This window comes from Eptatretus burgeri, chromosome 7, assembly GCF_056783735.1.
Source record: "Eptatretus burgeri isolate ZD-2024b chromosome 7, Ebu_testis_v1, whole genome shotgun sequence".
NCBI classification, from domain to species: domain Eukaryota; kingdom Metazoa; phylum Chordata; class Myxini; order Myxiniformes; family Myxinidae; genus Eptatretus; species Eptatretus burgeri.
The window spans coordinates 76014362-76040744 of record NC_140967.1 but is presented as its reverse complement, the minus strand read 5'-3'; the positions used below and the strand labels follow the sequence as shown (position 1 = coordinate 76040744).

At 48.0% G+C, this 26383-nt stretch overlaps 1 protein-coding gene across 1 annotated transcript in view; it reads left to right on the top strand.

Annotated features, from left to right (window-relative positions):
- LOC147023571 (troponin C, skeletal muscle-like) overlaps window positions 1-26383 on the top strand; it is a 72172-nt gene that overhangs the window by 23994 nt on the left and 21795 nt on the right. Inside the window, exon 4 of the mRNA XM_085889078.1 lies at window positions 20604-20718. Within this exon, the coding sequence (XP_085745204.1) occupies window positions 20604-20718 (115 nt within the window). The remainder of the gene's footprint in view (window positions 1-20603; window positions 20719-26383) is intronic.

The following is a 26383-nucleotide window of genomic DNA, read 5'->3' as shown; positions in this document are numbered from 1 at the left end:
CGGCAATTAACAAACAGAATAAGCGTATTATTATGATTATGCACGATTATCTTCCCAAATGTAAGGTTAACAGGACCATTGGTAGTCTAATATACTTCCACACATAAAAACAATTGTGAATGTGTTCTGGAGGAAATTACATGATTGATACCTGGGATATAAAGTACCTGAGCTGGCAGGATGGCCAAGAGGTATGCACACCCCACCTCCGCTGGACTTTCTATTCTCTGTGTTTGAATCTCGGCCAAGCTATAAACCGTCATCTTCATGTCTTGTAAGTAGGGTGAGGAAATTATGTGTGTGTGTCGTCCATTGGATGGACATTAGACTGATTGTCCCATCAGCCCACATTAGTTGGTGGACGTTAAAGATCCCTTGGTTTCCTTCACAAAGAGTCCGAGAGTTATCGCCGCCATCCTGGCCAAATTACAAATTCCTGCCCCAACCAATAAGAGGCACTGCATCAGCGGCATGACGCACTCACAGCAATGCTGCAACCAGCAGTCACAGGCTGCATATGAAATTAACGAACGACTGAATTGACATAGTAAACCTCTTAAGACTAACCTACTCTGCAGAAGCCTAAATTCCAAATGTTTACTATTACTGCCTCAAGCTACAGTATGTAATACGTTCCACAACCTCAAAGACATTGCAGCCATTCTAGTGTTGTCATCAGGCAACGCCATTGCACACATTTACTTGTTATTTATATCTATTTATTGTGCAAATATTTGCTTATTGTTTTTTTTGTCATAAAATCAATTTTGAGATAACCTCTTCTCCACTTATAACGTCGACATAAAATCAAAGTTGTTCCACAAAAAAAAACTTGGTCATTGGCATTTAGGATCGTGTACATTGTTCGCTGGTAGATTGGCAGCATTATCTCTGCATTAGAAGTGGGTGGCATTGATCCTACAGATCATCCTCTCTCGTTCTTTTTTTGTTTGGGGGTTGTGCCCCCATGATTATATTCCGAGATGTCTTCTTTTTCCTTCATTGGACAGCTGAATACATTTTGTGCCATTTTGTGAAAGTGCCAGTTACACTCTTTATTGTCGAGCCCCACAACAACTTTGATCCAAAACAAGTCTCACATCTTTACCCTGATGTTCTTGAAAAATTACATCTGACAAAAAACATACTGTATCTTCTGCAATCAACTTCAAGAAAAACTGCAGTACATTGAACCACTTAATCTCACAATATTATGTTGTTTACCCTGAGAAGACCAAGTTTGCGAGGTGGCCTCGAAATTGATCTCAGGAATAAACTGGGGCATAGAATGAACCAAAAGCACAAGAACAAAAAAGGCATGGCTGTGTAACATCGTAAGAAACGATAATTGTTTTTCTGAAATATATATACAAATGTACATATATATTGTTACGGATTCGCGCCCGCCGGCGTGCTGACGGCCACGCAACTCGAATCGCGGCACGTCGCCCACCGGACGGACAATCCAGTCGTGACCCTCTCGGACTAACGCCGGGAACCAGTCACGGGTGGACCTTTCGGTCTCACCGCGATCGAGCCAATCGGCCCCCGCGTGGGATAGGGTTGCTCGCCAAATTCGACCTACCGAAGTACCCACACGGAGGGTAGACCGGGCGATCGCACCTCGCCGCAGGTCGACTTCGGACACGGGCCACTTAAGCGACCCGTTCCGTACTATCGGGATAACCGAGCGGTGTTATTCGTCGACCTCGACGGTTCGATTAATTATCGGGCGTATTCAGCCCACTACCAACCCTTTACGTGAAGCAAGATGAGGATTCAATGAAAGAAATGACGAAGCGAAGCGGAAAACAGTTCAACACAAAGCAGATTTATTCGCGATGAACGGAAAGCACACATATTCAATTCCACCAAAAGCACATAGAAAAGGAAAAGAAACACAATGCAATTCCACCAAAAGCACATAGAAGGAAAAGAAACACAATGCAGAGCTAATACCGACTACGCGAGCACACGGCAACACTTATACAATTTTACTTCACAGACGGCGCCGACAACACACACACTCAAAGCAAAGAAAAAGAACACCCTCAAGGATGAGGCGGGCCTGAGGCCGAGACCGGGTCGGGCCTACCCGTCTGGTGATGAGACGCGGAGCGGCGATGGTGCCTCAACTCCGCGGGCCTCGCGGACAGTGTCTGGTAGGGGGTGGGAAAGGGGCCCCCTTGGTCGCACTATCTCAGCGCGGGGGGAAACAGGAGGGGGTTGCTGATGCTCGGGGGAAAGGAGGATTTTTACTCTGCCTCGAGTCCCGCGACGAGCGTCTCCACCTCGACCAGGTCGCGCCGTCGGCCTCCCTGGTGTGCAGCTCCCGGCACGACGCGAGCACCCCCTCGTCTGCCCTCACCGCCTCTCCACAGCTCCGTCCTCTTCGCTCCGACTCCAACGCACACGACGACGACGACGACGACGACGACCAACTCCTTGCTTCTTCTTCCCAACTCCACCGACTGCGAAGTCTTAACTTACTTGACTGACGAACGCGGTCGCTTATATAAGCCCCGTGGCTTCGCTCTCTCATCTTTGACCCCCTGCCTTCGACCTTTCACCTCGCTCCCCATTGGCCCGAGAAAAAGTGGGCGTGAATGCTTTTTGATCCATAAATTTGCATATAGCGACCGCCCTCCAAAGCCCTGGAGGCGGGGCCAAATCGCCCCTCGCTCACCGATTGGACGGCACAAAAGTGGGCGTGTGTCGTTTTTGATCCGTTTTTGGAGCGGAAAATCAGTGGTTTTGTACACGCTGTTCGGCGCGCGCCCTGCACGAGTCCAACACCGGTACCCACAAGCGGCGCAAGAACGGTGGCGATGCGACGGTTGCGAGGTGTGACGTGAAGCGGCGCCGCGGTGGGTGGTTGATGTTGTGGTTGGTGGTGGTAACAATGGCGGTTGGTCCAAAATAAAGATAGTGAAAGAAAAACGGCTATCCTGAAGAGTCGCAGCACGCATAAATGACATGTATTCCCACTAGACAACGGGTTTGGGCCTAACTACACATATACTTACCGAGATATCTCACCTAAGGGACCTGAATGGTGGTTTGCGAATTTGGTAACCACAACACTACCCCCTCCCCTTTTTACAGACTCGTCCCGAGTCGTCAAATTTTCGTGTGCCATCATGTGTAGTTTTCCCCTAGTACATTTTACCTACGGATCCCTGAGTGCGACATTCATGGTATTCGTGTCCCCAAAATAAATAACCTGAGGGCTGCGTAACTACCTAAACAAACTCACTCACACGGACGACTTAAATAAAATTGCCGGCGCTAGGACAGACATGCCGGGGGCGCACTCATATTTACAGTACATCTTAACCTTAACTTACAAATTTTACACTAAACCATGGCCCAGGATCACTGAACTCTGCAAAAAGAAAGCAGTTAGCAGGGAGCCAGGCTGCTCGCATGCAGTCTCTGGCTCAAAACAATGCAGGTGACAGGGAATGTGGCTGGCTGCTCACACGCAGTCCAAGGCCTTCCCTTTTGAAATGAACGCAGTGAACCACAACGGTGCATGGGCTGCACAAACGTAGTCTCCGTGCCGGCTCAAGTGGCACACGCAATGAACACAACGAATGGATGGATGACTGGATGGACGCAAACACGGTGCACGGGCCGCCACTGCAGGCCCGTGTTGTAGCTGCCAACGGGGCAGTTCACGCAGCTTGCAAACTGTTGCCTTGCGGATCCTGGCGCACATGGAAATGAACAGGGGGGGGGGCAAAGCAAAATTGAACGGGGCTGGTGAACGTGGGCAGTGGGCATGGCATGGCAAAGGCAGCAGGCAAACACAGCCCGCAGAAGAAGGCCGCTGCAGGCAAACACAGCCGGCAGATGAACTGGCCGGCACAGGCCTTGAAGAAAAACAGCCAGCAGATGAAGTGGCCGGCACAGGCCTTGAAGCAAAACACGGCCAGCTGATGGCACAGGCCTTGCAGCAAAACAGCCAGCCGGCAGATGAAGTGGGCCGGCACAGGCCTTGCAGCACAGCAGCTGCAGACGAAGTGGGCCGGCCTTTGCCTTGCAGCAACGCAGCCAACAGATGAAGCTGGCCAGCCTTTGCCGTTCAGTGGAGGTTGGTGGAAGGAGTGCGGTGGTGCTGGCCACTTGGAAGGCGGGCTCGGACCTACCTACCTGTCTCCCTCCCAACCTATCGCCTTTGCCTGTCACTGTACATACCCACTCCCTTAATTTGTGAAAAACCAATTTAGCCCCAACTTATTTTTTTTTTTTTTTTTTTTTTACTTCCCCACTATAAATCGTCCCCAAACCCCCTTTATCGTCCCTGTTCGGCTAACCTATCCTGTCACCTAGCCTACTCCCAACCCCTACGTTCCCTTCCCGGAGAGGAATAAGGGAGAGCTAACGTCCTGTGTCGAGGCCCAACGAAGCCTCAGGATGGCCTCCCCAGAGTTCGGCGATCTTAACACCAAGTGGGTCCAGCGGCCCACAACGACAGCGAGGGGATGGATGGTGCGGAGGGGTACATCTCCTAATCTACCCTAACCATTTAACTGTTAAACTACCCCGGGGCTTTCAACAAGCGCCTCTCGCTGAAACTATTGGTTCTATAAACCCAGATTCCCATCGCCTGTGTTGGTGTCCTCACAATTTCGGGCCTCGCCCCCCAATTTTCTCTCCGTGCCCTCACACGGTCTCATGACTGGGACACGTGGTTCCCTTTGGCAGGCACGACCCTCTGCCGATTCTCCGACGATGGCACCCCTGGGCACTACACTGCCTCCGAGCCTACCAGCTCCCTAACACCGGGGAGTGCCCCCCATGGCACCTCCACTGAACCGCACACGTGGCAGGCTGGCTTCCCGGGCCCCTTTCCGAGGGTCACCCGTGCCCACAACACTGCATACGCGGCTAATGGCGCCCCGGGCCCCCGCACCAAGCAGGCGCACCCGTGCCCACTACTCTATCCCGGCCCCCCCATGGGCCCATGGCCTACCACGGCCGACCAGCCTGGTGCCCGGGGTACCCACTCAGCGATACTCACCTTTCGCAGCCACGCTCCCAAGCCCGTCAACAGGGCTCCTGCACCCCTCCAAACGGGTTTCGAGCCTGCACTCCCACCAACAACAAAACGACTTCCATTTTTCAATTTAACTAACCCCCTAACTCACTTTATACTGACCCCGGGGTCCCTTGGGCGGGAGTCACTCCTCCCCCCAATCACTCATCGCACCATGCATTCCCCATTCACTCCATACACACAGACCCGCTGGCCTCACTCACTCACCATGTACTCACCTCACAACTCTCCAACTCTTCAACACAAACACCGCTGAACTCTGCCATCCTTCTAACTACCTCCCCGAACTAACTCGTGCTCCCACGTCGTCCCTTAAACTATAGCACGTTCCTTTTAACACTACGTAGCTAAACTACGTCCCCTCTACACATCCAAAGTCTGTCACTGTCTCCAAATAAATCATTTTATTTCCCAACCTAAATCTGGCTACAATCCCTCTAACTAATCCATTCCACGGACTCCATGAGGACTTACCCCTGCCCCATGAAGTCGGTCTAACTAAGCTAACCCTTCCCCCGAACTAGTTTCCATCCTGTGCCCCGGTAAGGGGGTCTTCCACCCCTTGCCCAGGAATCCTTTGCACCCGAAAGTGAGGCTTGCTTTTTTTTTTTTTCATGCGCATCACCAGCGCGGCAACTCAGAGCTCGCGTACTTTGCACCTGCCCGTGACGTCATGCAGCTGCACGTGTTCCTCGTCCCTCCTTGGACGGTACCATCCGGCAGAGATACCCCTCCTGCCGGATTCCAACCCCACGTGCAGCCATGGCGTCACCGTGCGCATAAAAAAAAAACACAAGCCCCACGTCTCGAGGGGTTCCCCACGCGAACACATGTGCTTTGCCCGTTGGAGCCTAACACACACGATCGCGTGGAGAACCCGTCTGGTCCAAATCCATTTACCTGCCTAAACTTTGTCCGTCCGCGGGATCGGCAAATCCACCGCGTGCGTTTCCGGACCGGGACTTCACTCTCGCAAGCGAGCACGTGGCGGTCTCGTGCGTTGCACAGCACGGACCTCGTGCTCACTGCTGGGTGAACCCGGCACGGTCCCCGAAATAGCTACAGCCGCTACTCGGCTTTCTTTCCTTACATGTCGCCGTCGTCGCCATTCGACCCACGCACACCTGCGTGTTACGACGCTCACACTCCATTCCATCACATTCACCCCGGGAGACGCGGCTGCGTGCTCCCGCATGCCCACCGACATCTCCCTCACATACCGCTCTCTCACACACACGGTCTCCCTTGCATTCGGCCGTTCATTCACGCGTGCCTCACTACTCACACAAACCATACGACTTACACACGCGGGGGCACTCACCCGCGGTGCCTCATCCACACTCGCGGGGGCACTCACCCGCGGTGCCTCATCCACACACCGTCCCTCACTCACACACGCGGGGGCACTCACTCACACACACGGCGACACTCACACACGGTGCCTCACTCACACACGCGGGGGCACTCACCCGCGGTGCTTCACTCACACTGGCCGTTTCATCCACACACGGTGTGCTGGGAAGCACGTACTCTGGCACCATCGCCACCACTCACACACGGGGTCGCTTCCACACACGGGGACGCACTCACACCCTGCACCACACACACAGGAACAACCACACTGGGGATTCGTGTCCCCACAAGGGTCTCCGGGGCCTCTACACCCCCCAAGCTCTCCGTGCACCTGTCCACAGCACTCGTCCCCTCAACCTCGCAAAGCACGACCGAACTCACCTGGTCGTGACTCGCCTCAAGGGGGCATACTCCCTCCCCTCGTTCCTGGAGGAGGCCATCCAGCTGCTCGCACTGGGTCCCTACACGCTCCGCGAGCTCACCCTCATTATCCTCCACTACCTCTGTGTGTGTGTGTGCGTCACTAACCTTGTCCAATTCACCCTCTATCTCCCGTGTCTCTATACATTTATAAGTTTCTGTCGTCGTCACCTCGTGTCTCGTCTCGCACGTTTTGGTCTCCCCATTTAATTTTTCCCTTTTGGTCACCGTCGATTCCTCTGTCACGACCCTCGCCCAACACGCACCCCGAATTATTTTTTTACCCGCCTCCACCGCGGGCCTGTCAGCCGTTGCACCCCCTTCCAGCTCGTTTGCTTCCACACGTGGAGTCGCCATTCCTATCTCCCTGGTCACGGCCTTCATGCCCGCCTGCAGGCATCGGCCCTTGTTCTGCGTCTCACCCCGCAGCTTTTTCGTTTCTTCCTTCATTTGCTGTGTACTCGCATCGATCTTTTCGTTCATGTTTTTCATTTTGTTTATAATTTCATTTGCGTTTGCATCCATTTTCGCTGTCATTTCCGCCAGCATGGTGCATAGCTGGGCCATGTCGGATGCACTCAGCTGAGCCGTTTCGGCAAGGGTTGGGGAAGGGTTTTGGTGGAGAGGGGGGGGAGGTGTCATACACCGCGGCCGCTGCCGCACCCATTTCGGGCTCTGGGTTCAGTTGGGCGAGTCCGTGTTCCTGCACAATCAACATTTCCTGCACGGGGATTCCATCCTGAGCCATGGATCCTACACATTCTACATCCATTTCTAATACCCCCGGCTCCCGCTCGCCTTGAGACGCCATCTTGCTTCTCGTGAAGGGTTAATTTCGCTCGCTCGTAATTTGGAGGGAATCGGGGGTCGCTTCTCTCACCCCTGGACCGATTCCCGTGAATTTAGCCGGAGACAGGAGAGCCCGTTTTCCCGTTCTCCGATACCAGTGCCGCGAGGAGGGCGATGAGTTTGTATCGCACGACGTGACACCAGTGTTACGGATTCGCGCCCGCCGGCGTGCTGACGGCCACGCAACTCGAATCGCGGCACGTCGCCCACCGGACGGACAATCCAGTCGTGACCCTCTCGGACTAACGCCGGGAACCAGTCACGGGTGGACCTTTCGGTCTCACCGCGATCGAGCCAATCGGCCCCCGCGTGGGATAGGGTTGCTCGCCAAATTCGACCTACCTAAGTACCCACACGGAGGGTAGACCGGGCGATCGCACCTCGCCGCAGGTCGACTTCGGACACGGGCCACTTAAGCGACCCGTTCCGTACTATCGGGATAACCGAGCGGTGTTATTCGTCGACCTCGACGGTTCGATTAATTATCGGGCGTATTCAGCCCACTACCAACCCTTTACGTGAAGCAAGATGAGGATTCAATGAAAGAAATGACGAAGCGAAGCGGGAAACAGTTCAACACAAAGCACATTTATTCGCGATGAACGGAAAGCACACATATTCAATTCCACCAAAAGCACATAGAAAAGGAAAAGAAACACAATGCAATTCCACCAAAAGCACATAGAAGGAAAAGAAACACAATGCAGAGCTAATACCGACTACGCGAGCACACGGCAACACTTATACAATTTTACTTCACAGACGGCGCCGACAACACACACACTCAAAGCAAAGAAAAAGAACACCCTCAAGGATGAGGCGGGCCTGAGGCCGAGACCGGGTCGGGCCTACCCGTCTGGTGATGAGACGCGGAGCGGCGATGGTGCCTCAACTCCGCGAGCCTCGTGGACAGTGTCTGGTAGGGGGTGGGAAAGGGGCCCCCTTGGTCGCACTATCTCAGCGCGGGGGAAACAGGAGGGGGTTGCTGATGCTCGGGGGAAAGGAGGATTTTTACTCTGCCTCGAGTCCCGCGACGAGCGTCTCCACCTCGACCAGGTCGCGCCGTCGGCCTCCCTGGTGTGCAGCTCCCGGCACGACGCGAGCACCCCCTCGTCTGCCCTCGCCGCCTCTCCACAGCTCCGTCCTCTTCGCTCCGACTCCAACGCACACGACGACGACGACGACGACGACGACGACGACGACGACCAACTCCTTCTTGCTTCTTCTTCCCAACTCCACCGACTGCGAAGTCTTAACTTACTTGACTGACGAACGCGGTCGCTTATATAAGCCCCGTGGCTTCGCTCTCTCATCTTTGACCCCCTGCCTTCGACCTTTCACCTCGCTCCCCATTGGCCCGAGAAAAAGTGGGCGTGAATGCTTTTTGATCCATAAATTTGCATATAGCGACCGCCCTCCAACGCCCTGGAGGCGGGGCCAAATCGCCCCTCGCTCACCGATTGGACGGCACAAAAGTGGGCGTGTGTCGTTTTTGATCCGTTTTTGGAGCGGAAAATCCGTGGTTTTGTACACGCTGTTCGGCGCGCGCCCTGCACGAGTCCAACACCGGTACCCACAAGCGGCGCAAGAACGGTGGCGATGCGACGGTTGCGAGGTGTGACGTGAAGCGGCGCCGCGGTGGGTGGTTGATGTTGTGGTTGGTGGTGGTAACAATGGCGGTTGGTCCAAAATAAAGATAGTGAAAGAAAAACGGCTATCCTGAAGAGTCGCAGCATGCATAAATGACATGTATTCCCACTAGACAACGGGTTTGGGCCTAACTACACATATACTTACCGAGATATCTCACCTAAGGGACCTGAATGGTGGTTTGCGAATTTGGTAACCACAACAATATATTGTTACGAATTTTGGCCCGTCCGGAGTGCGATTGGCCACGTAACTCGAATCGCGACGCGTCGCCCACCGGAACGGACAATTCAGTCATGACCCTCCGGGAACTACCGCCAGGAGCCAGTCACGGGTGGGGGTTTCACCTCACCACGATCGTGCCAATTGCCCACCCGCGCAGGATAGGGTTGCTCGCCAAATTCGACCTACCTAAGTACCTGCGCGAGTGGTCGACCGGGCGATCGTACCTCGCCGCAGGTTGACTTCGGACACGAACCGCTTAAGCGGCTCGTTCCGTGCTGCAGGGATAACCGAGCGGAGTTATCGTCAACCTCGACGGTTCAGATTACTTATCGGGTGTTTCAACCCACTATCAATCCCTTATGTGATGCAAGATGGAACTTTCAAACAGAGGAAAGGACGCAACGAAACGGGAAACAGTTCAACAAGCAAGCACTTTATTTCACACACACAACACACGCACGTAAGGCAGTAATGCAATGTGCAGCAAAAGCAACAAAAGCAAAAGCACTACGACCGACTATAATTATTTACAACACTTAAACAATTATACTTGTCGGGACTCGGCGCCACATCATTCATTCAAAATAAACAGGAAAGACCTCCCCATAGTCAGGGAGGTAGACGGGGTCCGTGGACCAAATGGGTGCGGAACCTGGAGGAGCGGCCAGGTCCACGAGACCAAAAAGATCTTACCCGCGTCCTCGTGACGCGATGTCGGGCAAGCCGCAATGTCAGCGCAGCTGCGCCCCGACTCCGTGCCCTTGGCGTGGTCGGTGAGCCCTCTCCGGCATGCTCCACGCAAGCACGGTTTGGTCGGCACCACGGTTAGGGTGGGGAATGAACGGGGCCACCGGCACTATCTCAGCACGGATGGGGGGGGGGGAGGGAGGGAATTGTTGATGCTCAGGGTCGAGCGAGGGGAATGGCTGGCTGGCTTGGTCGCTTGTGAAAGCGAAGGTGGCTCGATTCCAACGACGAGACGACACCAACGACCAGCGACGAGACGACACCAAAGACTAGTGACGAGACGACACCAACGACTAGTGACGAGACGACACCAACGACGATGATCCAGGCAAACAAAGTTGGCAGGGCGAAGGCTGGCGGGAGAAGACCCTCCGTGGCACCGACCACTCCGCGCGAGACCCGTACACTACAACAACGAATTCCACACAGACTCGCGTCTTTTATAGACCGGGGGAGGAGCTTGCATGCAGATTTTAGGATCAAAACGCGATTGGAGGCGGGGCCACGCCACCCTCTGTTCAGCCATTGGTGTGGCAAAAAGGGGCGTGAGCCTCTTTCGATCCGAATTCTTTCCTGAGAGGAATTCGCATTCATCGTGCTTGGAGGCGGGGCCACACCGCCCGACGCTCGCCCATTGGACGGAGGAAAAAGGGCGTGAAGCCTTCCTGATCCGAATTTCTCTCCTGTAAAGGCATCCATTGCACTCGTGACTTGCTGCGTTCGGCAGCAATTACCGAACGGCTTCGGACAGTACGACGTTCGGTGTTGACTGGTGGTGGGGTCGATGGTTGTGGAAGGAGAAAGGCAAAGGTGGTGGGGGTTTGCTGTGGTGGTTTGGTGGTTGGTGGGTGTCGTTTGGGAATGGCGGTGAAGCGATGTTTGCGGGATGAAGTTGTGGAGGTAAAGAGGCAAAGGTGGTGGTGTTTGAGTTCTTGGTGGCTTAATGGTCCAAAATAACGATAGAGAAAGAAAACTGGCTAACTCAAAGCGTCGCAGCCCGGATGAATCACACATATTCCCTCTAAACAACAGGTGTGGGCTAACTACACATGAACTTATCGATATATCTCACCTGAGGACCCTTTATGGTGTATTGCGAATTTCCACAGCCGTAAAAAAAAAAAATATATATATATATATGCATAAATATAAACAAAGCTTGACAAGGAAGAAGGGAATGTTCAATTTAGTACTTTGTTGTTTGAGCGGAGGCTGAGCAGGTATTCAGCCAATTGTCATGTTTTCTGAACAGATGAAAATGCCGATGATTTCAATACAATGCTGGGTAAATTAAATGATCATTTCACACCAAAAAGTAACGTGATTCATGAGAGAGCTACCTTCTATCAAAGAACCAAAAGGATGGGGAAAGTGTTGAAGAATACGTGAGAAGTTTATATGAACTCTCTCAGTGCACTGAGTTTGCAAACAAAGAAGAAAATATTAGAGATAGACTTGTGCTTGGATTAGGTGACAAAGAGCTTTCGGAAAAACTTCAATTGCAAAGTGACTTGACTTTGACCGTGGTAGTTACTCTGGCTCGGCAGTATGAACAGGTCAAATCACAGATTCAGCAACAGAGAGGGTTCTCCGTAGATGCAGCACGTGTTAAGCATGAGCCACACAGAAGTGACACAGACAGGTATAAGCGTGAAGGTAAAGGTTCAACCTGTGGCAGATGTGGTTATGTGCACAAGAGAGACTCTTGTCCGTTAGAAGGAAAGAAGTGCATTAGATGTCAGAAGTTTTCACTCTTTGCGCGAAAATACAGGACAAAGAGTATAAATAAAGTTGATGCATCTGAACCTTGAACACGTACACCATTTTTCGTTGGGTCTGTACAAACCAATGAGGAACCACCCTGGAGGGTAAATCTTGAGATACGTGGCAGAAGAGTGAACTTCAAGATCGACATGGGAGCTGACGTTCAAGTAATCAGCAAGAAAATGTGGACGTTCCTTGGAAAACCCGACCTGTGTCCTGCCAACTCAGTGATGCTCCTGAGTCCAGGAGGCAGAATGGATGTGGTTGGAAGATTTGATACATCCGTGGGAGAAGAGCTATCAGCCACCATTTACGTAATTGAAAATGACACTGATAGTCTCCTCTGTAGAACAACAGTCACTACCTTGGGGCCGGTCCAACACATCAATTCAATCAGCTTTGGTGAAGTTAATTGCCAGCCAGTCAAAATTATGCTTAAAGATGGGGGCAACACCATACAGTGTGACAACTGCCAGGCGCATGCCTATTCCACTACTCAAGAAAGTGGAGCAGGAAATCAAGAGGATGAAGGATGGAGGGGTGATTGAAGAAATCACTGAGGCAACAGAGTGGGTCTCTCTGATGGTTCCTGTTGTTAAACCTTCAGGAGAGATCAGAATTTGTGTCGACCTGAAGAAAGTCAATCAAGCGGTCAAACGTGAGAGATGCATCATTCCGACAGCTGATGGTGTAATCCACCAGCTAGGTGGGTCATCGGTATTCTCAAAGCTGGATGTTGCATCAGGATTCTGGCAGATTCCCCTCGACCCGACAACCGCAAAGTTAACCACGTTTATAACACCATTTGGACGGTTCTTCTTCAAGCGAGTTCCTTTTGGAATATCATCTGCACCGGAGATTTTCCAGAGAACAATGATTACAATCCTCACAGGGATTGATGGAGTTATCTGTTACTTCGATGACATTCTCTGTCATATGTCCACCACTGAAGAACATGAATGACTCTTGGTTAGAGTGAAAAAGAGATTAAGTGAAGTCGGTCTCCAACTCCACAACAAATAGTGTGAATATCTGAGGTCTGAGATCAACTTCCTGGGACACATAATTAGTGAAAAGGGCGTGCGTCCAGATTCGTCCAAAGTTGAGGCAATAGCAAAGATGGCCGAACGAGCAGACGTTACAGAGCTGAGGAGATACCTCGGCATGGTCAACTACCTGGGCAGGTATTTGCCTCACTTGTCAACGACCTTGACGCCACTGAACCAACCGCTGAAAAAAGAAACTGCATGGACCTGGGGACCAGAACAGACAGAGGCTTTCTCCAAAATCAGACGTGCTTACAAAAGCACCAACCTTGGCGTACTTTGACCCGGCCAAACCAACAACAGTAAGTGCCGATGCTTGCAGCTTTAGCCTTGGTGGAGATATGCTGCAAGAACATAAAGACGGACTTCGATCAGTTGTTTTCTGTTGAAGAGTACTTACAGAAGCTGAATGGTGGTATGCACAAATCGACAAAAGAGTGTTTGGAAGCAGTGTGGGCTTGTGAGTTATTTGAACTTTACTTGGTAGGACTTGAGACGTTCACGTTGTGTGCAGATCATAAGCCACTAGTTCCTCTAGTCAACACCAAAGACTTGTCAGAGACACCTTTGAGATGTCAACGCATGCTTGTGAGACTCATGCGATTCAAGCCCGAGGCTATTCACACCTCAGGCAAGGACATGATTGTTGCTGACACATTGTCACGAAGTCCTATGTCTACTCATGACAGCATCAATCTTCAAGAAGACGTCCATGTCTTTGTCAGTGAGGTCGTCTCCTCATGGCGAGTATCAGATGCCAAGCTCAACGAGATCCGAAAAGAAACACAAAAGGACATCAATCTGAAGACAGCTCTGCAATACATTATCTCAGGGTGGCCTGTTCACAAACAGAAGGTTCAGTTGGCCGCCTGAAACCTGTTTACAATCAGAGGGGAACTGAGTGTCATTGACAGAATCTTGAGGAGGGGTGACAGGATTGTCATTCCTTACCCCCTTCGATGTGAAATCCTCGATCGCATTCATGATGGGCACTTGGGGATTACAAAGTATCGTGAGCATGCAAACCAGTGTGTGTGTGGTGGCCAGGCATCAGCAAATACATTCAAGAACGGGTGGCGAAATGTCGACATTGTCTTGAGAAACAGCCATCACACCCAAGTGAGCCACTTCTTACATCAATGTTGCCCGATCGACCATTCCAGAAGATAGGAGTGGACATTTGTGAGTTTAAAGGGCACCCGTACCGTGTGTCAGTGGATTACTATTCCAGATACATCGACATATCATATCGTTCAGAAATGACATCATTCGCAGTGGTATGCAAAATGAAGAATATTTTAGCACAACATGGAATACCTGAGATGATCATATCAGATCATGGCCCACATTTTGCTTCAGCAGAGTTCAGGAAATTCGCTACAAATTGGAATTTCAGGCATGTTACAAGTAGTACAAACAACCCACAGGCGAATGGAGAGGCAGAGAGAGCAGTTAAAACAGTGAAGGAGATCCTCAAGCAGGAAAACCTTTCCTTGCTCTCTTGATCTACTGCTCAACTCCAATCCCAGCTCTGGGAGTGAGCCCCGCTGAGCACATGTATGGTCGGAAACTACGGACAACACCACCGACCATCCCATCTACGCTCAGGCCTGGTGTTGTCAACCATAACACAGTGCAGGAGTGTGACGGTGCTGCAAAGCATCAACAAAATAAGTACTTTGATCGCAGAGCACACCCTGTACCAGAGCTGCACCCTGGTGATCCCGACCTTGTTAAAAGTGATGGAGATAAGGGTTGGAAGCAGCTGGCTGAGGTGGTTCAGCAATGTGCTCCCTGGTCATACATCGTGCAGATAGGAGGAGGAAGATCCAACACATCAGACTACGTCCAGCAGACAATCCAGCTGCAGGCAGCGAACAGCAGCCTGACCACTTCGAAAATAAACAGGCCAAGTCGACGGGACTTCAGCCACCTGAGCAGATTCAACTCCAGCTGTCAAGGGAACAACCTCTCCAGACATCAGGACAGCCACTGATTCCGTACTACACGCAGTGGTAGAGCAGTCGTGAAGCCAAGCAGATTCCAGTCGCTGCTCATCGACATCCCTGGCTTTGATTTTGTTGGTCTAAAATGCTTAGCAGAAATCAAGGGGAGCTTTTGAAGAATGTGACTTAATTATTTTAGAACAATGTTACAATGATGAATGCTTTTGCTTCCCATGGTTCGAACAATCCGTTTGCTCATTGTATTACAAAGTGTCACAAGTTAGTTAATTGATTTTCATCCATCTAAAAGGGGAAGATGTGTTGAGATTATATGTATAACAAGCTGATGGTAAAAGTTATGTAACCCTACAGTGTCAATGTATGTTTGTTCTGTGATTAGCAACTCCCTAGTAGCATGCAAAGTCCTCGCACATGTATATACATTATTACTAAAACTCTCATCTTGTATGTATGTATGTATGTATGTTCCCGAAATACAGCCAAAATGGTACAGGATAGTGCAAAATTTGTAGTGCCACCTCACTCACCATTCTCCTGCGATGTGCAGTATCAAGTTTCGTTCAAATCTGACAACGAAAAAATTATTAAAAAATCAATTCCCGATTCAGTGAAGTACTCTTTGGGAGAATTTGATCAATGCAAACAACCTCAGCGGTATAGTTCACTGGAGCTATCTTTTTTCTTTTTTGAAATGATTTTTTTTATCAACCGCTGTCACAACGGGAACCCAACGGGTTCACGGGTCGTCTAGTACACAATAAAAAGGAGGCCTTCAAGTCGAGCCCGTATTGGAACGTGGCATGTTATTAGACTGTCTGGATCGCGTGAGCAATCCAGTTGATACGTATGTGCATTATGGCCATCGAGGTGCGACACAACGAGTGTTTGTCATATTGTATTTTGTTAAATTAATGGTATGGTATTAATTTGTGATTGGGATGATGCTGTTTGGAATGAAAATAGAAAGATTGAGTTGAAAAGAGATTCAGTGAATAATGCGAGGGGCTCCACCCATGACATTCGCAGAAACGATATTTGTGGTTTCGCCATTTTTTACCCAAGTTCTTCACGAATCGGTTGTCTAGCGGCTATCCAGACCCTCCCATGCATAGCACAGGTACCCCGCTAGTCGAGACAATACCCAAATATGTACCTCTACCTTGTAGCAACTGCCAACTGTACATCCCATTTGGGACACGAACCATACCACGATCGACTGTAGGCCGCTCGGCAAGTGGCTTAAGCATTAAAGCAGGTATTCCAATTAAAATGGTTGATAAGGAATGGCTGGCCAGGCTGTGGATGCATACTGTTATGTTTGTGGTGCAGATAGAGGAACTTCATCGTAAAATTAGGATTGTATAGCATTGCATGGTCTGTGGATGGGTAGTAGACATCTCAATGTAAATTAAGTAGGGAAAACTGTCAGCTTGAGATTGTTATGTCACCACACGGGGGTGGTGCTGTGTTAACTCGGTAGGGTTTAAAGCTGGTTCCTCCCATTATGTTTTTGCCCCCTGTGACCTTTTCCTACGTTTTTGCATTTACAAAGCTGGCAATAAAAGAACCACATTTTATATGCCAACAACAACAACTACAACTACAACAATGGCCGACCAGGCTACTGACAAAGCTGAACGTTTCTGAGTCGGCAAAAAACACCGCCTTCCCAACTTCAAAGCGACAGGCCATTCCCCCGAGGCTGATGGTTGGTCAGTGTGACATAAGGGGGAGGGGGATAGTGTGATGATGGTGGTCAGAATACAGAGGACCTCTCTGGCTTCTGAAGGCAATGACAAAATAGCAGCGCAATTGTCGTTGTTCGTGCTGTGTGAATTTGCTCGCGTGCTGGAACAGGACGCTGGCCGTTGCCTGTTTGGCTGACTGGCGAAGTTTTTTTGTGTGCAGATTGTCGAGGCCCGTATGAGAGCTAACACACATAATGCACAACAAGGGGGGCAGGAGACAAGAGTGGTGGGAGAGAGAAGGACAAAACAGTGGGGAACAGAGACATTAGGAGATCTGTGGAAGGGAGACGGATGGGGCGGGGTCCACGGGGTAAACAAGATGGACATCACAGGGACTTTCAGGACCTTATATTACATGACAGGGAACTTTCGGGAAGGAAAGCAGGGAATTTGAAGGAGGTAGGTTTGGGGTGGATTACCGGGGGTAGAAAAGATCATGGTTTTGGATGGGGAAATATAAGAGGTGGTGGTGAACAGATGTTTTGAAGATCTGGAGGGAAGAGTGGAATTGAAGAGAGTGTGGGAGTTTGTTCCAAAAGTAGGGAAAAGATGAATGAAAGATTGAATGTGAGCAGTGATTCTTGATTTTGGTAGTTTTACCAGAAGGGGGTTGCTGGTGGACCTTGAGCGTCCTGCAGAAATATGGAGGGGGGGGAGGAGACATGTCGCACACAGAGCATGGGGGGAGAGCGGAGAGGAGACGGTAGAAGACAGAAAGACCACCGACCTGCCTGCAGTGAGAGGCCCAAAGACAGCCTCACTGGGGAGATACCAATAATCCTAAATGCCTTGGTTTCCACAGCGTGAAGCCACTGGGGAAGTCCAGCAGCACTTATTTTGGGAAGAGAAGTCTGCCGCAAAATCCCTCACCTTCCAACTCAGATCAACAATCTTGTACTCCAAAATACTCTGGACTGTGATTGGGTTATCAAGCAAAATGCGGATGCCAAGCAGCACACTTCAACCCACGACATGCATGTAGGAAATACAGTTCTTCTACAACAACCAAAACAGAATAAGCTGAGTACCATCGATGATCCTGAGTAAATGGTGTACCGCTGAATCCCACATCTTTATAGCAGTAAAGTAGAAGAGCCTTTTACTTCAACAAGTTGGACAGAAAATCATGCATAACATATCACAAGTTCGACGATTTATTAGCAAAGTTCATTCACAGTTGTGAGAGGATGAGATGGAGGATGTTAGTGGTTCCACTAGGCCAGGAGTTGAAAACGAAGAGCCATTGTTTTCAAATTTGGTCAAAATGCAACATCTGAAGAGCCACAATCCATGTTATCCCCATTTGAAAAATTCAGAATTACAGCTCATCTCCACTCATTCATTCCTCTTTTTTCCCACCTGTGCAATCAACTTCCACATTCTCTTCAATCTCATCCTTCCCTCCAGGTCTTCAGCACAGCTGTTCACCAATATCTCAGATCATCCGCAATGCAAAACCATGCTCTCTTCTGCCCCTGTTAACCCCATCCTCGCTTCTCCCCAAGCCCTCCTTCCAATATACCACTTTTTTCCTTCCTGAGATTTTTCTTCTGTGTCCATCTTGTTCATCCCATGAATCCTCCCCACTTCCCTTATTTGTCCAAGTCTCCCTCTATTTTGTCGTTGAACCCTGCTGTTGGTGTTTTCCTCCTCTCGTTCTCCTAGTCCTTTTGTTCTGTTGTTCCCTGATCCGTTCAGTGTTCTTGCTTTTCCACAGGTCCTGCCTTTGTGTCCAAAAAAAATAAAATTAAAATAAAATACACGCAGCATATCAACCCACGCATTGATTTGTGATGCAATACATGTTTACTGATGTGATGCAATACAGTCTATATGATGTAGACTTTACAAACTTTTTACATATTCCATTTCATCACACTTTACACATTGGTGTTTTTACTACTATTGTCCTGATAGTGTAATTCCCAAGCATACACACGCCCACCCTCCCCACCCCACCTTACTTCTTGCACATAATTAGACATTGACAAGTAAAACACATGCCGAATCACCCTCGAAGGTCCCTCATAACTCGAAGTTAAGCCTCCATATCGAAATCTTTATATTGTTTCTTGTCGGCAGTCTATGATGCGACAACCAGACCCCCCTATCGGCACGATTACCACAACAAAATACAACGCAAAAATTCACCATTTAACAAATGTAAGATGTTACACTTTGTTTTGTCGTATTCCAAGATGGCGGATCGCAAATGTGGTGACGTCACACATACCCTCTATTGAAGGGGGAGCTATCAAATATTGTCAAAACAACATCTCGTTTGTTATTTAGATATACAAGTCGTTCATTACTGGGATTCTCGTTTACCTGCCCAGCGAGGATGAGAGCATCGCTGTTTTTTTAAGAAGGGATTCAAATTCTAAATTGGGGCTGGAGGTTGAGGCAGCAGATACGTTGAGGCTGCGGCCACTGTGCTATTGCCAATAAGATGTCCAAAATAACCACAGCGAACAATGTGCGGAGCACAATGTGGAAGGCGTGCTCACAGAATTCGTCGGTAATTAGATGTATCTCCCTGTTTATTATTGCCAAAGTTCCCAAGTATTATGTTATCCTTTCACAACACTCACAAAGATTTGTCTGAAAATTGATAGAGAAAAAATGAGGCAAGATCCGTCAATGTCGGGGAGCCACACAAAAGTCCTTAAAGAGCGGCAGGTTTCAACCTCCACTGCAGACAAAGTTGGCAAGCGACCCCCAGGGCATGTCTGGAGGCCAGACCATGATGGGATGGATGCCCTCCTCAATACCTACAGGCTTACATAAGATTAAAAAAAATTAATTGTGAATTTGGGAGACAACGGCCAAGCAGAATTGATGTGTTAATGCTTTGAATGTTTTTGAAACCTATCTTGATTAACTTTATGTGTTATCTGGCTGTTTGAGTTTTAATAAATGTATATTATATTTGAAAACTAGAGGCCCACCAGACAGCTAGTTATCTGTGCAGAGCTGAATGCCACCTTCTCTAATGCTGGAGACGATTTTGTGTCTGCCTTGATGTTGTCTCATCATCTGTTTGTTGATTAACAAATATCTGCTGAGCTTCTCTGTTAAAACTTCGCATATTAACAAATATCTTCTCTATTGAAAACAAATATCCAAATGCATTAAAATTTGTCACAGATAAACTTGCTCTTCTTCTTGCCTTAATCTCTCCATTTCTTCTTAATCGTTTTTCTTTTTGCTCCTTTATCCCAAGAAATCGCCATTTTCTCATTCAAAATCCAGCTTTTGATTAATTTTGCCTTTTCCATGAATACATGGTTTGAAGAAAGAAAATATCGATTTTTTTGTGAAAAAGATGTTTTTTAAAAAAATACAATTTTGTCAATGAATCAATGATGAAATGTGATTAAAATTGAGATTGTATGTCACAGTTGCCAACGACGGGGCGAACAACGCTTAAAATCATAATGGCGCAGCCTAAAGTCTGGTGCGGCCATGTCAATGGCACGATAAAAAGTAGTGAGACAGCACCGCAGCAATTTGCATAACATTGACATCAATGAAGGTGTGAGTGCGGATTTCCATCTTTGGTAAATATAATGTTCTTCCACACAAGGAAACCATTGTTCATTTCACACAGGCATTAATCAAACTCCACACCACCACAGCTTGTCAACCCACCATTAACCGTCTTCCCTTCTCTCCTTCATTCCTTAAAGGGGATACTGTACATCAATCTGATTTAATCAAAATCCTGTGTCAGAAGCACTGTGATAGATCCAAAATGACACTTTCATTTCAGCAAGTGGAACCATCGACTTCGAGGAGTTCCTGGTGATGATGGTGGAGCAGATGAAGGAAGAATCTGCGGGACAGACAGAAGAGGAACTGGCAGAAGCTTTCCGCATCCTCGACAAGTCAGTTTGAAAGCCTATACTTATAACATCACAATAGTAAATATGATTTACTCATCAAAATGTTGACACACCAGTTTCTCCAACAGCAAACAACTAGAAAGAGCAATCAAAGATTGCAGACCCTTGCTAGGACTTGTTTTGTGTGGTGTAATTTGTGTACTGATGTGTTTGTTGGTGTAGTGTGTAGACGATATGTTGACAATGTAGGTTTATGATCATACAGCGGACACACAGACCTTTTCAGTTTTGTGCAGATTCACATTCCAATCATACGTATTTTATTGATACACATTTTACTGATGTAGACTTTTTTTATAATATGTACATTGGAGATGCACTCACATTCTTATAGTACATCCTTTATAGACACTCACATTCTAACAGTACGTACTTAATAAAGTGCTCACATTGTAATAGTACATACTTTATAGATGTACTTGCATTTTAATTGTACATACTTTATAGGGGGACTTGGTTGAAAAAAACAATCGGCTGAGCGGTTTGGGTTGTACGCGAGTGGACAGACAAACAAACTAACAGAACAGATCAACATACTTGGCAAAAATATTTTTTTTGCCAAGTAACAGTCAATCATAAACCGGTACTTGTGAAATTAGTTGCCTGCCCTTTTGATCTCTAAAACAATTGGCTTCATTGACCAAATATGTAAACCCTGTTCAAATTTCAAGTAAATCATATGAAAATTGATGATTTGGCATGATCTTGATCTATTGATCTCAAAAACAATATGGTTTTAGCCAATTCACTGACCCAATCTGCAAATTATTTTCAAATTTCAAGTAAATCGGATGAAAATGGACGATTTTGTGCAACCTTGACCTTTGACTTTCAAAAACAAAAGGCTTCTCGCTATTGCCTAGCTCTCCCAGGTGGTCAAGTTTCATTAAGATCAGTGTTGAATCGCGACCTGTCGGCGATTAACGTAAAGACAGAGAAACAGACAGAATGACAAACCAGACCAATCAATACGTATACTTGCGAATTTTCGATTTTGCAAGTAACAAATGGAACCAAATACAACAAGAAGCTGATACTCGAGGTCCCCTGCCTTTTGGGTGGTATGAGGAATATATTTGTGTAATATGAAAGCTAAATATTGATCTTGAATGGTCCTGTTGTCCACCTGCTCCTGCCCCAACATATTTTCCTCTCCATCCACTCCACTATTCTTTCTCCCATCATACTCCCTTATATTCCCTTACCTTCTGCCCCTCCCGGGCCCCCAACTTCTCTAACAGTGTGTATCATGGATTCCAGTAGAACTTCATATTGAGGTGTGACACAGAAAAAGATGGCCGCCCCATCAAATATGCACAAAACTATATGCTCAAAAGCAACTATAGAATGAAGTTGTAAAGCCTTTAAGAGCCAAACCATTTATTCTTGAGCATTTTCATCATGACCAAGACTGATAAAGATGCCAGAATACATCGCGAAAGTACCAAATTGAGAGATCGCTAAATAAAACCGCTGGATTGTACTTCTTTCTTTCCTCAGCCAGCCGAGCACAATAATGGCTGAAACAATTACAATGATTTCAACGAGAGGAAGCGGCATTGTCTTTGGGATATTGCACTTGTACCACAACAACAAAAGAAAAACAGATTTGATGAAACAAACAAACAAACAAAAATACAACCACAATCCACCACAAGCCATTGAACGCCACTTATGCATGAATTGCAAGGCAAGTTGGATTGCAAGGAACTACAAAATGCATAATTTAATATGGAAAAAGGTCCAGAATAAACATAATTATATTCAAACCCAAGAAATAAAGAATGCAGCCTCACACGCTAGCTTTATTCATTTATTTATTTTTGTATACATAGTCAAGGCCTCATTGGAAGAGCTAGAACACAGAATGGATCAGGATGTAGCATAAGAAAAGGAACAGCCAAAGGAGAGGGGGGAAATACTAACTGCAGGGCTGAGGGAGAAAATAGTCATAGACCGACAAACAAGGGATGCGGATAATGATGAGGGGTATGGGAGAACGCAAGCAGTGGACAAGATGGATACATTAGCAAAATTTCGGTAAGGGATGGGAGGTGGTTCAACAGGTGTAGAAAAGATCATGGTTTTGGATGGGGGATGATTTGAGATGGTGGTGAACAGCTTTCTTGAAGACCTGGAGGGAAGAATGAGATTGAAGAGAATGTGGAAGTTGGTTCCATAGGCAGTAAAAAGGAGGAACGCATGAGTGTAGGTGAGCAATGGTTCTGGATTTTAGCAGTTTCACAAAAAGGGGATTTCTTGTCATTTGAGTGCGTCCTGCAGATATCTGGGGTGGGTGGGGTGGGTGTTGGACAAAGCACAGAGAAGGCAGACCTTGCCAGATCAGAAAGGAGGCAGAAGAAGACAGAGACCACCGACCTGTCGGCGATGGTGAACTGATAGGCCCATAGACTCAGCTTCTTTGTGAGAGATTCCAATGATCTTGAAGGCCTCTGTTTCCATGGAGTCAAGCTGAGCAATGTGTGAGAAAGGGGTGCCAGCCCAGAGGGGAGAGCAGTCTTCCATGAATCTGTGGATGAAAGCTTTGTAGGTGGATAGAAGTTCAGGTGTGCCAAGGAATGACTCTGCATAATGGAGGATGCTGGGTCAGTGACTGGCTTTAGAAGCCAACTTTGAAATGTGGCTTGCCCAAAAGAGATAATGGCTGAGTATGAATGACAACATCTTTGAGAGGGTTGTTGAGAAGGTAGATGGGAGTGTTTGCGGTACGGTCCTTTCAGAGAGAAAAAGAGAGTGAGTGTGTGGGATTTCTCAGGGTTAAAAGACATATTCCAAGGGTTTGACCAGTTTGTGATTTTGTCAAGGTCTGAGGAGAGGGAAGAGGTTGGTGCCTGTCTGTCAGAAGGATGAGAGATGTCATGGCAGAGGGTGGAGTCGTCAGCAAAGAGAAAAAGAGGATTTTCCAGAGAGTCAGAGAGATCATTAATGTAGATTAAGAATAATATGGGGCCGAGAACACTGCCTTTGAGAATTTCAGCCTTGAAGAGAAAGAGGTGATGAAAAAATTCCATTGAGAGCCAGATATTGGTGACAAGAGAAGAGTAAGTTAGTAATCCAAGAGTGGAGTTGGCCTTGGATGCCCTTGGCAAACAGTTTGGAGAGTAAGGCGGGATGCCAGACTGTATCGAAAGGTTCAGATATGTTCAAATAGACGGTCCTGATCTCATGTGTGTTTGAGGGCTGAGATGCATTGTTGTGAGAGTCGAAGCAGCACGCCCTCGGTAGCATGCCCTTGTCTGAATCCAAATTGACGATCTGAGATGAGGATATTGGAAAATGGAATGATTTTATATCGACTGCGATTAAGGACTCCATGATCTTGCCGATGATTGGAAGTAATCTAATTGGTCTGTAGTTAAGGGGAACATTTTTGCACCTTTTGATGCAATGCAATGATATTGGCTGACTTGGAAGTAGATGGAAGATGACCGATGATGTAATGATGTAAATGATCGGGTGAAAATAGCAGAGAGAGGATGTGCAAGAGAAACAGGTTTTTAGGACTGGTGAGCTAATGCCGTTTGGTCCAATTGCCGAATCAGAGTCGAGGGTTGCCAGAAAGTTTCCACCTTATCAGGTGCAAAATACACAGGGTCCAAGAGCAGTTGGGTCTGACTGGGAAGGGTGGGAACAGAGAGAGAGGCATTCGGGAGACAAGATTTGGAAGCAAACAGGGAATTGAGGCATTCGGCCTTTTCAAGAGCAAAGTCGGCTGTGGTGCCATTTGCAGTGAGCGAAGGGGTGGAAGAGGAGCATAAATCAGAGACAGACTTAACAAGGCACCACCATGCTTCAGAGGAGGGAGACAAGTTTGAAAGTTCATTCTTGAGGTTGGACAGATGCAGTTTACTGGCTCTCTTGAGAGCAGACACACACTTGTTGCAGGCTTTGTGAAATGATCTGAGATTGCCTTCGGACAGTTATGCCTTCCAGGAGGAGAATGCAAGTTGTTTTAAGGCAACTGCCTCGCCACAGGATTCAGTGTACCAAGGGTGGGAGGAGGGGCAAGATAACTGAATATGAGATGGCATTAATCTGTGCATAAGGGAGGACAAGTTTGTGTGGAAGAATTCCCAGGCTGAATTAATATCAGGGGTAGTAGATATAGGAGACCAGTCCTAGAGGGTGATGACTGCTTGCAGTCCCTGCCAGTTTGCCTGAGTGAAGTGCCAAACTCACTGGCATGGAGGCTGTGCTCTGAGAATAGCCAGAGAAATGTTGATGATCACAAGCACATGATCAGATGAACCAATTTTGGGCAGAAGAAGAGCAAGATAAATTGGTGAGGAAGTTGGTAATCACCAAACCCAGAAGGGAAGATTTGCCATCGACAGATATCCAGGTGAGAGACTTTACAGATTGAGTCAGTCCCATGGAGTCGCACAAGTTCTTTGCAGAATTGCCATGGCTGGTAAGAGAGGTACCAACACCCAGCCAATTTGCACGGTGACAATTGAAATCATCACATATGAGGAAGAGAGAGTTGGGGTGAGTGGTGAAAAGTTGGTCCATGTTGTCTGAGAGAGATGTGGATGTTGTCTAAGAGAGATGTCTGAGAGAGACTGTTTGGAGGACAGGACAACACCAGATAAACATGAGGTGAGAGCAGAGGATAAATTCACAGGCTCACAGCCAGAAGTACTCTTGGGGTTTGGTAGGTGTAATAGAAGTACACAGAGAGTGAAATATGGTGGTCTTGATGTACAGTGCTACTCTGCCACCAGTATGGGGTTCATCTCAATCACACTGGAGATAATTGCAAGGGAGAGACACCACGGAGTCTGGGATATCCTGTGGAAGGAAGGATTCTGTTAAACAGATGAAGTCCAGGCTGTCGGCAGAAGCCTGGATTGAGAGATTTGTCAGGTTGAAGCAGAGGCCTTCGATGTTTGGGGTCCATACAGTGAGGGACAGGGGAGGAGAATCTGCGGATAAGATGTAGGGGTGTGGAAAGGAGCAAGGAGAAGGTGTGGAATGGGGGAGGGGAGAGGGGGAGCTAGGAAGGTGTGGGGAGAAGGTGAAGCTGGGAGGGGAGACTGGGGAGAAATAAGAGAGGGGCAGGATGATGTGGAAGCTGAGTAGGGGTGGCATGAAGAGGGAGCATATTTGGGGAAGGGAAAGGGTACTGACATGGAGGGGTTTGACACGATGAATGGATCTGAAAGGGAAATTATTGTCATGTGCGCACAACCTCTGCAAAATGGATGCCTCAGAAAGCTTCCCAGCTAGCGAAATAATACTAATCCTGAGAGAAGAAAGGCAGCTTCCCAGCTAGCCTCTTCTGCGAGTTATGATGCTAATGTTGAGAGAAAAAAAAGGAAGCTTCCTGAGCAGCCTCCAATGCGAGTTAAAGCGTTAACTCTTCGAGAATAAAGGCAGCAGCTCACATTATTTATCTTATGATCTCAAGAACTAAAACCAAGTGGTATGAAAAGGAAGGAATGGTCGGAATGATTCAACAGGACAACCTTCTACTTCTGGATGATGATGATGATGATGATGATGATGATGATGATGATAAAGAAGAAGTACCATGGAAAATACAGAGAGGAAATAAGAGCTTTCAGGAAAGGAAGGTTTGTATTTGCAGAGCCTAAACATGCCGTAAAATAACTGCATGTGAAGG